A 12,857-nucleotide genomic window follows, 5' to 3' on the forward strand; every position below is an offset into this window, starting at 1 on the left:
GATAGGCAGCCTCAGCGTAGGTCGCTGTAGAGACTAGTCTAATTAAGTTTACAATAGGGAACACTGTCGTCCTCTCTCTGTTCTTCTGGACCACAATGGGTGGATGTTTTTCGGTGGCAGAGACGAGTCACGCAGCCCGGTAGGCATTTTTTGCGGTGCCGCTGAACTAACCAGAACCGTCCATGGCAAAGTGACACTGGGACTCGAACAAGTGACCCGCCTAACATAGTTGTAAGTGCGGCTATTTGAGAGAGACGCAACACTGTAACCAGGAGGCAACACCACAGGGTTACATTAGACGGATACCAGCCGGATTTTCCTGAGCTTAACGTCAAAGAGCTCCCACCGCGGCCGTTTCCCCGTGGGGAGGCTAGAAGTGGACTGTCTGGTTTGTTTTCTCCATCCACTTCCAGCCTGCATGGAACAAAGTGTGCTTTCTGTCACATAACCTGCGCCGCGAGGTAAGACCCAGGCGGTTAGTCAGCGTGGGCTTGGGCTGTATGTCGTAACATTTCTCGCCAAGACTCCCGCTTCTCCCGATATCATCATGAGGACCACCGAGGAGACAGAGGGCTTTGACGGCGAGGCCTCCAACACTTCCATGATCTCCGGGGCCAGCAGTCCGTATCAACCCACCACCGAGCCCGTCCATGCAAGGAACGTTTTGGGGGGGATAAGGTGCGACGTGGAGTACCTGAAGTCCTACTTTGGAATTTTAAAGGTGGTTGAAGTGGTAAGTTTGAGCATGACCATTCACTATTGCTATGTTCAGAGATGTACAGCATCATAAAAGTGAGTAAAGCAAACTGTGACGCACCATTGGTGTGTAACATCCACCAAGCAGCCACTAACACGGACAAAGTAACTATTAGGCCATAAGCAATATTCTTATTCTAAACTCCAACTTAAAATGTATTAAATCTCCAATAATGTATTCTGCGCATTAACACCTTACTTACTACTTTTGTTTCTGAAATGGGAAACAGAAATTACCATACAGGTGGGTTACCTTGATCTACATCCCTAATAGTCAGTCAGGTCACATGCTAAGAGTACGCCTACCTCATGGCATATACAGGTGTATGGTACAGGTTTCTTGAGACCACAGTTCGAAATCCAAACACAATTTAGTGTTTAATTTAATCAAAGTGTATTCTCAGTAGACTTTTATTTTGAGGGAAGCACATTGGCTCCATTCCATTGGTTAATTGTAGTGTTATGCCCAACATTATCTTTATAGTGATCTTCTTGATATTTCCTGTGTCTTGTCATAATCTTGTATTTCTTAAGGGACTTGATAACTTTGGGTTTATGTTTGCAAGTAGGTAGAAATTATGAAAATTACTTTTCCAAAGTATGACTGTTTTCTGCTGTTCCACTGCAGCTCCCAAAGTCCTTCAATATGTTTAGCAACTGAGGGTCTACTGAGCAATGCATCTGGTAATACCTGCGTATTTAATTAGGTGCTGAATTGCACTTAGACAAAAAAGAAATTATTATAACAATTTCCTTGTCAGGATGTAGTGGTCACATTTTCAGTGTTGTTTTAAATCAATACACCTAAACCAGATGTCTGAACTGAGAGAAGAGGCAACAACTCCCAAAGCTCTGACAATTCACCAGCAGAGGAAATATCTATCAAGCCACAGCCATCTCTCTTCTTCTGGTGCCAAAAAACTCAGACGCAGGCCTGCACACTCTTACACATGAAGTATTGTGTCCACAACAGGAAAAAACATGGAATTGAGGAAACTAGCAATTACCTCCAACAACATTTGTGGATAGTGCAAGCAAACGAAAAGGCTAAACTGCTGGAAGATTATTCAGCATAGTTCTGGCTTCTCTGCTTCATTTTTAAAACTTTTGTTGAACTCTGGAAAAACGTGGTGTTTGAAAAGTATTTACATCTTGTGGGTGGCTGAGTGTACCAGTGGTCTGAGAAAACAGCACAGTCAGCCTGGGCTGTAGCACGCACCTGTGATGTTTACCTTTGTGGACGTGGGAAGTTAGGATAGGAAGCCATCTGTCATCGGCGTGGGAGAAGTTTGGAGCATGCAGGAACTAAGAAGATTTATATTCACAGTCTTCATTCGTTTCACTGCAAATGCTAAAATATTGTCTTTAGACTTGGCGGCACAAAAATAATTTTATTTCTGTATTTCTTTAACATTCCTTGACCTGCAGAGGAAGATAAAGAACTGTAATACAATAATTATTAGTCATGTGTTCAATCATGCTGGGGCCTGGCTTCATGGCAATGTGACTGCCCATACATGTAGATGAGATTTCCTGCAGCACCATAGTGCTGATGTTTAAGAGTTGAATGGTTTCAGAGCATTTACTAACAATGCCCACATGTGTAGAAAATAATAACAGAAACCAATATTGCAAAGGCAATGATAGATAGAAAACAGACAGATAGAAAAGCCATGCAAATATTGCTGGTATACTTTGTAAAACAATAATGACCCAAACCACTTGGCACTAACTATTTTTCCGGCATATGCAGTAAAATACAGCAGCTGTTGTATAGGTAAGGTAAATACAAGTGTATAAGCAATATCTTAGCTTCTATTACTAATCTTCTATTTACGCTTTCTATTCACTGGAATAGTTTGTTTAGCGCTGATACTGATTTTCCAGTTTGAGCTAGTCATATCTCTTTCACCCACAAGGACTAATGAAAGTCGTGTAAGTTTACATCAGTATCTTAGAGGACGCCTACAAGGCAGGCTGCCAAACTTTAATAGTTTCACTGGCTTGCATTTTTACTGCTCTGTCCTCTAGTCATTTAACTCTGTGCCAGCTGAGTTTTTTTTTGTGATGACCTTTTAGAACAGATAGATGACAATGCAAAACCTGAGTGTATGTGATGGTCTGTACCTAATGCAGCACAGTTTCTGCTTAATCTGTAAACACTCCTATGCCAGGGAGGTGCTGTGCCTGTTATTTATATCACTGTGTTAGTAGAAAGTTGTCCTGTGGCTTAAAGGGCAGTAGTCGTGTCGTTAACAGGTCTCTTCACAGAAATCAGTCATATAGAGTTAACGTCAATGCAAAAGTACAATGCATGCTGCACACACACCACATGCTTCTTTAAAGATCCAAACACCTTTTGATACCCATGGATGAAAAAGGAGATCTGCTGCATGAAATACAAGCTGAATGTAAAGCGTTTGTGATGGTGTCAGTGATGGTGTCACTCAAAAGTTAATGGGCTTTAATTCCACCTGTGTCCATTCTTCTTTTGACTCTGCCAAGGAAATGTTTACAATATTTACCTGCACACTCAGGCCTCGTTTGCACTAAGGTAGTATTTACAGACCACTCTGTCATTTGCACTGACCCCTGTTTAATGAGAAAGGCTTTGTTTTCCTCTGCAGAGATCAGGGTGCTATGTGCTAATAGACCTTTGTAGTCGTTTCACACCAGAGCACTAAAATACATTTGCACAGGCTTTTAAAGAGCCAGTCAACTTGTCAGTCCTTGGATGAATGGATACAGAGGCTTGCTGTTGACCCTGTACTCATCAGACACCACCCCCAGTAAGATGTAACCTGACCGAGGTGTGTCCAACCCCACAGCAGGTTTGTCTTTGTCTCTTTGCTGTGACTGGGTCAACAAAGTCCGACTGATATTCACCTTATGCCCCTCTACTCTGACAGGAATTTGATACCTTGTAGGGCCTGACAGTACATCAATCAAACTCTCTGTGTTTCCCAACAAGAATTATATCTTTGTGGTGAACAACAGTTCAGCCATTGTTGGTGTGTGAACCCATGGTTCTCTTTTTTAAGTATTATTGTATTATTCTAACAAGTTGTAATTAAATTTTATGGTAAGGTGTTTTTTTTCTCTATGAATGTTGTGTAATGAAGTTACCAGGTGCTCCCAAATGTCAGCGAGCACTTCCTACTCTGAGAGAGACACCATATGCTCCATTCTCCTCTGGTTGAAACATTACTTATTCGGAGCTTGTAGGGAGACAAGCTCCAACAAGAGTGTTGTGCATACATGTGTTGTTTCCATGTCCTCCGGGGTGAAATATAACTTGCATTCGGGCTACATTTTCCATCACATAGATGACTGTGGGCTGCTGCGGAAGCACATTCTGCATCGAGTCTCACACCACTAGCAGGGCAGCATATAATGTTGCATAGTCTCTGCAGCGAGGCCTCTTTTCTCCTCCATTCATTTTCTGTCCACAACAGATGGTGTATAAGAAGGAGATCTAAGTCCAAGAGGCCTGTAAAGGCAACTAATAATGTGCATAATCCTACAGATAAGGGTGTGCGTGCATGCAGGAGAGAAAAGAGAAAAAGAATTGATGAACTTATTCATGCATGATGAGCAGGTTGCGTAGGGGTGAAGTCTGACATAAAATCATTACTTACAAGATTATCCAGTATGGTGCTTTGTGATCCCCCCCGCCTCCCATGTGGTTGCCTGACACCTGCTGCACAGGGACTTGGGGAAAGCAATATGCTTTTTTTCAAGAGACATGACATCATCCATCAGCCCAAGCAGCCCTCCATTCCTGTTTGGGTGTAACCGTTTTGGTTGTGTTACAGTCACAGATGGACTGCTATCCAGCTACATGCTCTAATGAGACTGCAACAGCTGCACAAAATGAAAGTTTAGTCTTAATGACGGTCAGCCCAGTGGATTTGTTTTCTCTTGTCTTTGCTTTTGCGTGTCACAGGTAATGTGACTGCTGTCTGTTGTGTTGACGGATTACTATGTGTGGACTGAGTGTTTCCTCTGAGGTGATGTCTCAGCCAAGGACAAAGAGTCTGCCACAAACAGGAGAGTTCTGCACTGACAGCTCACAACACTTTACTTGTCAGAAACAGTACACCCAGGTCATTAAACTGGATAAACAGGGTTGGCTGTTGAGCTGCTGAGAGCTAGGGGAGAGGAGGAACGGTCTTTTGCAAATGAGACTGTTTGAGTTTGCTCTCATATGCATTTGTTTTTAGCAGTGTCAGGCAATGAGATGCAACTAGCTGGGCTGGGTTCAGTTTGGATTCAGATGCATATCAGGTTTCACAAACAATCCCAGTGATAGGATTTTAAAAGTGTTAGAGGCTTTTTTTACATGGACACTTTGGAATCAGATGAGCTCTGTACTAAAAAAAAAATTATCAGAATTTTAGATACAACCAATTCTTAGAGACTTAAAGACTGTTCTGCAAAATAAAGGTAACTCTGTGTTATCTGACCATTTTGTGCGTATCATTTTCAGTTGAGAATTACCCTGAGGCATACAAGACCCATGTGGTCATCTCACTAATGTTCCCCTTTCTCTCACCGCTCAACAATACTTTCTGACCACATCCCTAAACACAACACCTGTGCAATTCTCTTGACTTTGTTGCACGGTGACTCACAGGAAGCAGATTTTAAAGAGGTTGAAACACTGGTTTACCATTGTGGATCCACTTGCCATAAGCTTGAGTGTAAATGGTGCTCATCCAAGCTTATCCTGCACTCCCTGCAGCCAGGGTTTGTTATTCATCCGAATGAATATGTGAAAATAAAATAAATTCCAAATTCCTCTTTTAGACTACAGCAAAACTTACCACGAGCCACCCCTGTGCAATCCACCTGACTTAATGAGAAAAAAATCAGTTTCATCAAAGAGCAGATCATTACCCTCGAACTTTGTATCAAAGCAGCCCGGAGCAGTGAGGCATTCAGTGTCTTGCTGATAGAGAAGAAGCTGATAATAAAGCAGCACTTGAATCATCAGTTTATGGAAGAAATTATCAACTACGGGAGCTTTTAGGAAACTTTACATTGCTTTATACTGTCTTCAGTGGTTTTTGTATTCTTAGTATCGTAAGGTATATGAGTTGGTGAGCTTAACAGAAACTGCAACAAATACACGTTTTTTTTTTTTTTACTGACATTCCCCATGGCTTGAGAGGAATTATGTGTCAACCAAATATTTTACTCAATCTCTAAATCTTTCCCACTCAGGCTGTGATTACATACCATTTGTTGTTCTTGCGTCTGTTGGGTCGGCTTCGAAATTGGTCACGATACATTAGATTTACTTTGCATGAAATTACACCAACAGAGATGTCATGCAACTTCTAGAATCCTTTTGCAAATGAAGGAGAAAGAAAAGGAAAAAACAAACAAACTCTGCATTCATATGCTCAAGCAAATCTTGCAGTATGCATGAACAGTTGTAAATCCCATGCAATCAAACAAGTGTAAAGAGGAGAGAGAAACACAGAAAAGACAAAAGGCATGGCTTAGGTGACAACCAGACTGCTCTTCCAGGCACAAGTACATAATGTGTCTGATAGGAAGAGTGAACAGCTTTGTAAAATTGGGCCATAAGTTGTTTTGCCATTTGGAAAAGCTGAAAACGTTGCCATGGAATTTTTTTCTTACAATTTAACCTTCAATCATTCCTCAACTCAAACCCACCATTATACAATGTATTATATCAGCATTTAATGCAAAATATCAAATGATCCCATTACTGGTTTGACCGAGCAGATGTGGTTTTAACTGGTTCTGAATTCAGCTGTTTCAGGTCGGTTATATGTTGCAGTGGCATTCTCATGGTTCTGTTATGTCTCCGGGTTTTGGACAGCTCTGAGCCAATCGGTAATCTGTTTGTGGTTTTGTCGGGGTCTAGATGGCAGAAGAACACCTAAATAGCAGAATTTTTCCCATACTGTGGTTTGTTGATGGATGTTGGCTGGAGGCAGGCATCATCACAGACCGCCAGGAGTGGGGCTTATGGCCTCTGGTCTATTCATAGGACAATCACTTCATCATCTGGAAAGTTTGAAATTTCAACACTAACAAACACTCACATAAAGTTACAGAAATGGCTTGACCTACAGAACCCTTTATACTTAAGAACAGTATTACCAGCAAGCATTCATTTTAACTAATTTTTTGCATTTGTTATAACTCTTCCTGAAAATGCTTCGCCGATCAGCTGTTGAATCATGTTTTTCTGGCATTACTACAACACAGTACCCTCAATATATGCCTCTCATCTTCTCCAACTTAACTCTTGTCTCTCCTGTCATTTTTCCCTCTCACTTCAGGTCCTATCACTTATTGGATTCATCTGCATAGAGACTATCATGATGTGTTCTCCTTGTGGAGGGGTCTACTTCTTTGAGTTTGTCAGCTGCAGTGCCTTCGTGGTGACAGGAGTGCTCCTCCTGATCTTCAGTCTCAACCTGCACACCAAGGTGCCCCACGTCAACTGGAGCCTCACGGTACGTACATGGAGACACAATGTGTCAGACTCATGGGATATTTGACTTTACAGCAAAAAATTTCTTGACTAGGGATGAGACAGTTTGAGGCAAAATAGCTTCTGTTAGTGGCCTGAATTGATGTCTGTTAGACTGTTTTCTTTTTGGGTTAATAGTTAACAGACATAAATGCATTGTCACCCTGTTTGTGCATATCACTCTTGCCTTCATTTTGTCCATTAATCATTCTTTCCTATTTGGCACTGAACTTCACAAGCTCTAAATGGACCTCTGCTTGAAGTGCTGCTATACAGGAGTATTTAGTGTCAGGGTAAAGTTTAGCATAAACTAATTGTACAAGGTAATGGCAAAACTGTGCGCCTACAGTGAGTGAGTAACTGAGAGCATACGGTTTCAGCGTTACCACCATGATATGCATTGTCAGCTCTAAGCAAATGAGCTGGTGGGTGTTCTCCAGCAGATACTGGTTGCCTTTCAGTATTTGCCTACATACACACACTGGTGTGTTCTGAGCTGCAGCCAAGTATCTTTTACAGAGTGGAGTGAAAAAAACGTCTTTAACTGTATTTCCAGGGGCCACACAGCACATATCGTAGTAAAGCAGTGGATGTTAAACCAGATGTCCAAATCCAACCATAGCTATCGGATTGCTTTATGGTATCCTCGGCACAGTATTCTACCTCAAACATGAAGAGAGGGTGTGTCTTTGGCTTCCACTTTTGGCAGAATGACACCAAATGAAAGCTTTTTACAGTCTCGGAGAGGCCAGAGGCAATTTAAGAGTCCTGATCTAAGAACTTTTACCAGATACCTGTGACCACTACAGTCTATATGATCTAAAATCCTCCTGCTCATTCTTCTCTGAGACGTTCTGTTACTTTTCTCCTGAGGCTCGCTGGCCTTTCTCATGTTAGCTCTGACTAGTTAATTATTTTTCCACTCAGGTGATTAATAGTTGTAGAAATATGTAATTAACATGGGGCTCACAGCAAAGGTTGCTTTTCAGAGAAGTTAGACTCTAGTTGGCTGTGGTTTGGCTCATGGGTATCGCAGGAATTAGTGCTGTTATGCACAAATATGAAAATGAACATATATTTGGGAAACAACAAATGCTATGTTTACGACTGAAACACCATCTGCTGCTCGTGTTTGGTTTGTAAAATGTGGCAAGACATAGAGTAGGCGTTGCTCTCCAGATTTCAAAGTCTCTGCGCTGACTCAAAACTGTAGTAGGTACCAAGCCCATGACGCTTGATTGCACTCCACAGTGTAGGCTCTACCCCACGCTGTTTATGTCTATCAAGTTCAAAGCTGCTCCAGTCAAATTGGCCGCTGGGGAATTTCACCATGAGTAAGCATTTTCTGAGTGTTAACCAGCTGTTAACCCTTTTGCTGCCTTCCTCCGTTTACCAACTCTGAACTGTGGGCGGACACTGACATGAGCGAGCAGTTTTATAATGCGATAACAGTCTCTCGGAGGGAAGGTTGTGATTGTACAGTTGTGTGCTATATGTTCCCATCTCCTCCAATTCATTCTCTATGATGACTTTGGCAGCACAGAAAGGGAAAAACGGGTCCTGACCCCACTCCTCCCATCCCCTCTTCCACAATGAAATGAATGCAATCTCAGGACCTTGTTGTAAAGCCAACTCTGTGACTTTCAGTGGTTAAGTTGAACTTCAGGGTTTAGTTTGCATGAATGAGCTTGTTTCACACAACAGAGAGACAGATGAAGGAAGACCACCCGTTGCATTGTTTTCCTAATGTTCACAGCCAAATAACTGTCGGCCACGCTTAGGGCTTCTTGGGCAGAAATGGGGCAACCCTAAGGACACACACACACATACACACACACACACACACACACACACACACACACACACACACACACACACACACACACACAGGCACAGGGAATACAATTTCCAGCCTAAAGGGGAGGGAGAGGAGTAGAGAGATGTTAGTGTTGTTATTCTCTATTTTAAAAGGAGAACAATGGTCTGAATACACTGCCAGTGTCCCTAATATATTCTGGTTGTTTTGTTCTGGAAACAGACAGTGTCTCATCACAGTTAATGCATGAATAGATTGGGTTCTTCAGAGGGAAGACCGATGGTAGGTACTGACTAGCCTTAGACACTAGGGGTGTAACACAAAGCTACTGTCTATCTGTTTATGTTACAAAAGTATCTGAATTTTATATCTACTGAAGTTGTTGAGTCTGATAACAATCGCCTGGATTACTTACTTCCTGTTATTACTCCCAGAGGGAGTGGTGTGACAGTATTTGTGTCCGTCATGTGACAGCTCAGTGGGGCGAGGCGGAGAGCATTACTTGTTCATATTTAAATAATAGGTTTGTATTTGTTTACATCCCTACTACACACATATATACCACTGTCAATGCATCTTTTTAGGACCATTGTGTATAAACGTTGGTCGTAACGTTAACTAATGGATAATATTGCAAGCAAAGGATTAAGATGCCACATGGGTTTCAACACAATTTACCCCATGAACTCTCAAATTTCAATATACTGTCTATATGTACAGTGTGTATGCATGTCTGTGTGTTAATCCATCCTTCTTTCTCTGTTTGGCCTTTATTCTGCTGGAAATGACCTACATCTCTTTGCTGTATCCAGACACACGCAGCAGAGGATCGTGGTTATTATTAGCTATAGTCATTAATCTATCATCAGTTCAGACCAGAGACCGCTCAGCTCATCTTGTATTTACTTTATCTACAAGTAGAATCCAATAAAAGCTTTCTTGGTTTTGACAGCTGAAACTTGCCACCCAAGTAGACAAAAGACATGAAATACTTTGACTACTATCTTTATTTGTCTTTCAAAAAGAATTGGGAAAAGATGTGAAAGCCAGATAGGCCTTTTATTCCTGCAGGAGGCTTTCAAGCCCTGTGTGATGTGATGCAACTGTCAAGAGCACAGACTTCATAATTAGTGTGCTGCATCTATGGTTTCCATAGATGTAGTCCTATGAGTATTTATAGCTTCTATCTTGAGAGCACATCAGAAATATAGGACCACATATAATAAACATGGAGCATTAGGTGCATATGTATTACTAACAAGCATTACAGAACAAGCATCCCCATTTTGTGCACAACCCAGAAATATAATATATACTTCTCCTAAAAAAATGGTTCTGTTCTTAAACCCTTCTGATTCCAGGACTCATCCTTGTCCTATCTGTAAGGTGACTCTTGAATTTCCTGTCAGAAAGACTACATTAGTCTAAGTCATAAAGAACTGTATTCACATGCAGAGGAACTGCTTTTGCACTCCTAGAAAATAGGCAAATGTTAAAATGATTTATACTGATAGAGTCATGGGGCTTTGTGCTTTCAAACAATGTATAGTTTAACTGATGATTCAGCTGGGTGCCAACCCAAATTGTGTGGCTGGTTGTTCTGGAGCTGAGTAGAGCGTTATTTAATGTATTTATAATGGTCAAGAATGAAATTTAAAAAACTCAACTAATTTATATATTCTGAAAGCATACTGGTTTTGTTCAGTGCTCTGATAGTCAGCAGCTAGAGAGAGAGATTGTAAAACAATAATGCGAGCCAATAATAAGCCAGAGAGCCAGTGGTTTGGTCCAGTCTGTGCTTGTGTTATTTAAGGTTTTACAGAGTGCTGGCCTGGTTAAAACGTGGAATGTGGGAGAGAGTAAAGCAAAGAGGCTGAGGGACAAATGAAGTGACTGAGAGAGAGTCTGCACATGAGAACAGGACACTGGAGCGTGAATATACAGTGCTCCCTGTTTAACCAGTTGGGCAAGATCGATGAATGCGTGTGCAATGTCAGCATTGTTTGCAGTGTGTGTATGAGATGTATGTTGCATGTTTGTGACTGATGGATGGGGCTATGATTTCAGTTGAAAGTTAAGACACTGAGTTACATTAACCGTAGCAGTTAGCATGTGGTGTTATGGTCGTTCCATATTCATGTGTTACTGATTGAACCACAGGATCAGTGACAGATTATCACAGTGTTTTATTCCCTGCTGAGTTGTGTGCTTCATCTGTTGCATGTGTGTGTGTGTGTGTGTGTGTGTGTGTGTGTGTGTGTGTGTGTGTGTGTGTGTGTGTGTGTGTGTGTGTGTGTCAGTGTTTGTGACATGGCCATTGTATGAGCCTTGTGTGTCATATGAGAGACCATGTCTGCCATGATTATAGTCACGAGGGCTGTGCCCCAGTCATGCTGAGCACTTCAATATTAACCCTTTCCTTACTGTCTGAACCACTGAAAACAGGAGAGTAAAACATCAAAGAGAGGTATCTCTTTCATTCTCTTTCTCATGTGTAAAAAGGTGGGGCATGGAGTGAGTTATGTGTGTGGAGAGGGTGCATGTGTTCGTGTGTAATATGAGGTGTTGGTGGTTTTAAAGTCCGTGCTGTTGGCCTCTTTTACCCTCCTGTGGTTTTAAAGTTACAGTGAAGCCTGGACGTGGAATCCACCTTGTTGCTAAGATTAATACGGGTTTAAAGTGTCAAAAAGGCATCAAATGTTTTGGGACTCTAATAGAGATGAACTTATCTGTACCATTGACACAGCTCCACTGTACTGTACACTGTACACAGTACAAAGCATTCATTTTATAATGAATTTCAAACTTTATGATTACCGTTTACTTTTTTGTGCTTTGGGGTAACAACCATCTGCTTTTCCTCTGCGCTGTGAGGAAAAATATCCTTTGTGGTTTTAAAATCAAAATGTAAAATGCAGGAGCCAACTGTCACAGCATTGTTGCTTTTTAGTGCATCAAACTTGTTGTGAGTGTTATGTTTAGCCTATGAATAGAAGTTTTGAGTATATTATAATCAAATTCATGAATTTAACTATGATATATACTAGAGCTGGGCGACTAACCGAAGAAGTATCAAAAGCACCATTTAGAACTTCTCACAGATTTAATTTTGCTCATGTTGGTTAATTCAGTTAATATTTTCCCCAACGTGTGCATTCATGCAACTGTTCCCTTAAAAAAGTTTAATAAGATAAGTTTCATTCATTTAATTAAATTCAGTTTGTTAATTAAATTCTGAAAAGAATGATTGAAAGAGATCTAATTTTATTTGTTTGAATATTTGTTGAATACATTTTTTTCAATTAATTTGACTTGAATTGAGTATTATATATATATATATATAATATTAGAAATTGAATTAGATCTAATTTCATGTCTATAATTTAATTCAATTACTCTTCCTCAGCTGCTCTCCTCATGAAATACTTGGTAGTTATTCCTGAAAAAATACTATTCATGTACATTTGTAGACTAAGTCATTTTGTATGTGTTTGTGTCCAGGACCTAGTTAACACTGCTGCCAGCACCTTCTTCTTCTTCTTGTCATCTCTCGTGTTGGCCTGCATCAACCACAACACTGGAGCAGAAATAGCAGCAGTGGTGAGTAGTCAAAACCAACCTGCCTTTTTTTTTGTTTGTTTGTTTTTTTTACTATAATTAGTCAGTGCAGATTTCCTCATGATTCTGATTAAATCCATAGCCTTAATCAAGTTTGCACTGATGAATTTTGCAGGGAGATGTTTCAGGAACTGTGTGTCCGTGCAGCATTTC

At 40.9% G+C, this 12,857-nt stretch overlaps 1 protein-coding gene across 1 annotated transcript in view; it reads left to right on the forward strand.

Moving 5' to 3' along the window:
* Positions 1–12,857, forward strand: part of cmtm4 (CKLF like MARVEL transmembrane domain containing 4) — a 16,509-nt gene continuing 3,652 nt past the window's right edge. Inside the window, exons 1-3 of the mRNA XM_022767805.1 lie at positions 1–733; positions 7,077–7,253; positions 12,588–12,686. Coding sequence (XP_022623526.1) covers positions 548–733; positions 7,077–7,253; positions 12,588–12,686 — 462 coding nt within the window. The 5' untranslated portion in view covers positions 1–547. The remainder of the gene's footprint in view (positions 734–7,076; positions 7,254–12,587; positions 12,687–12,857) is intronic.

Source organism: Seriola dumerili, unplaced genomic scaffold (genome assembly GCF_002260705.1).
Source record: "Seriola dumerili isolate Sdu_G_001 unplaced genomic scaffold, Sdu_1.0 BDQW01001299.1, whole genome shotgun sequence".
NCBI lineage: Eukaryota > Metazoa > Chordata > Actinopteri > Carangiformes > Carangidae > Seriola > Seriola dumerili.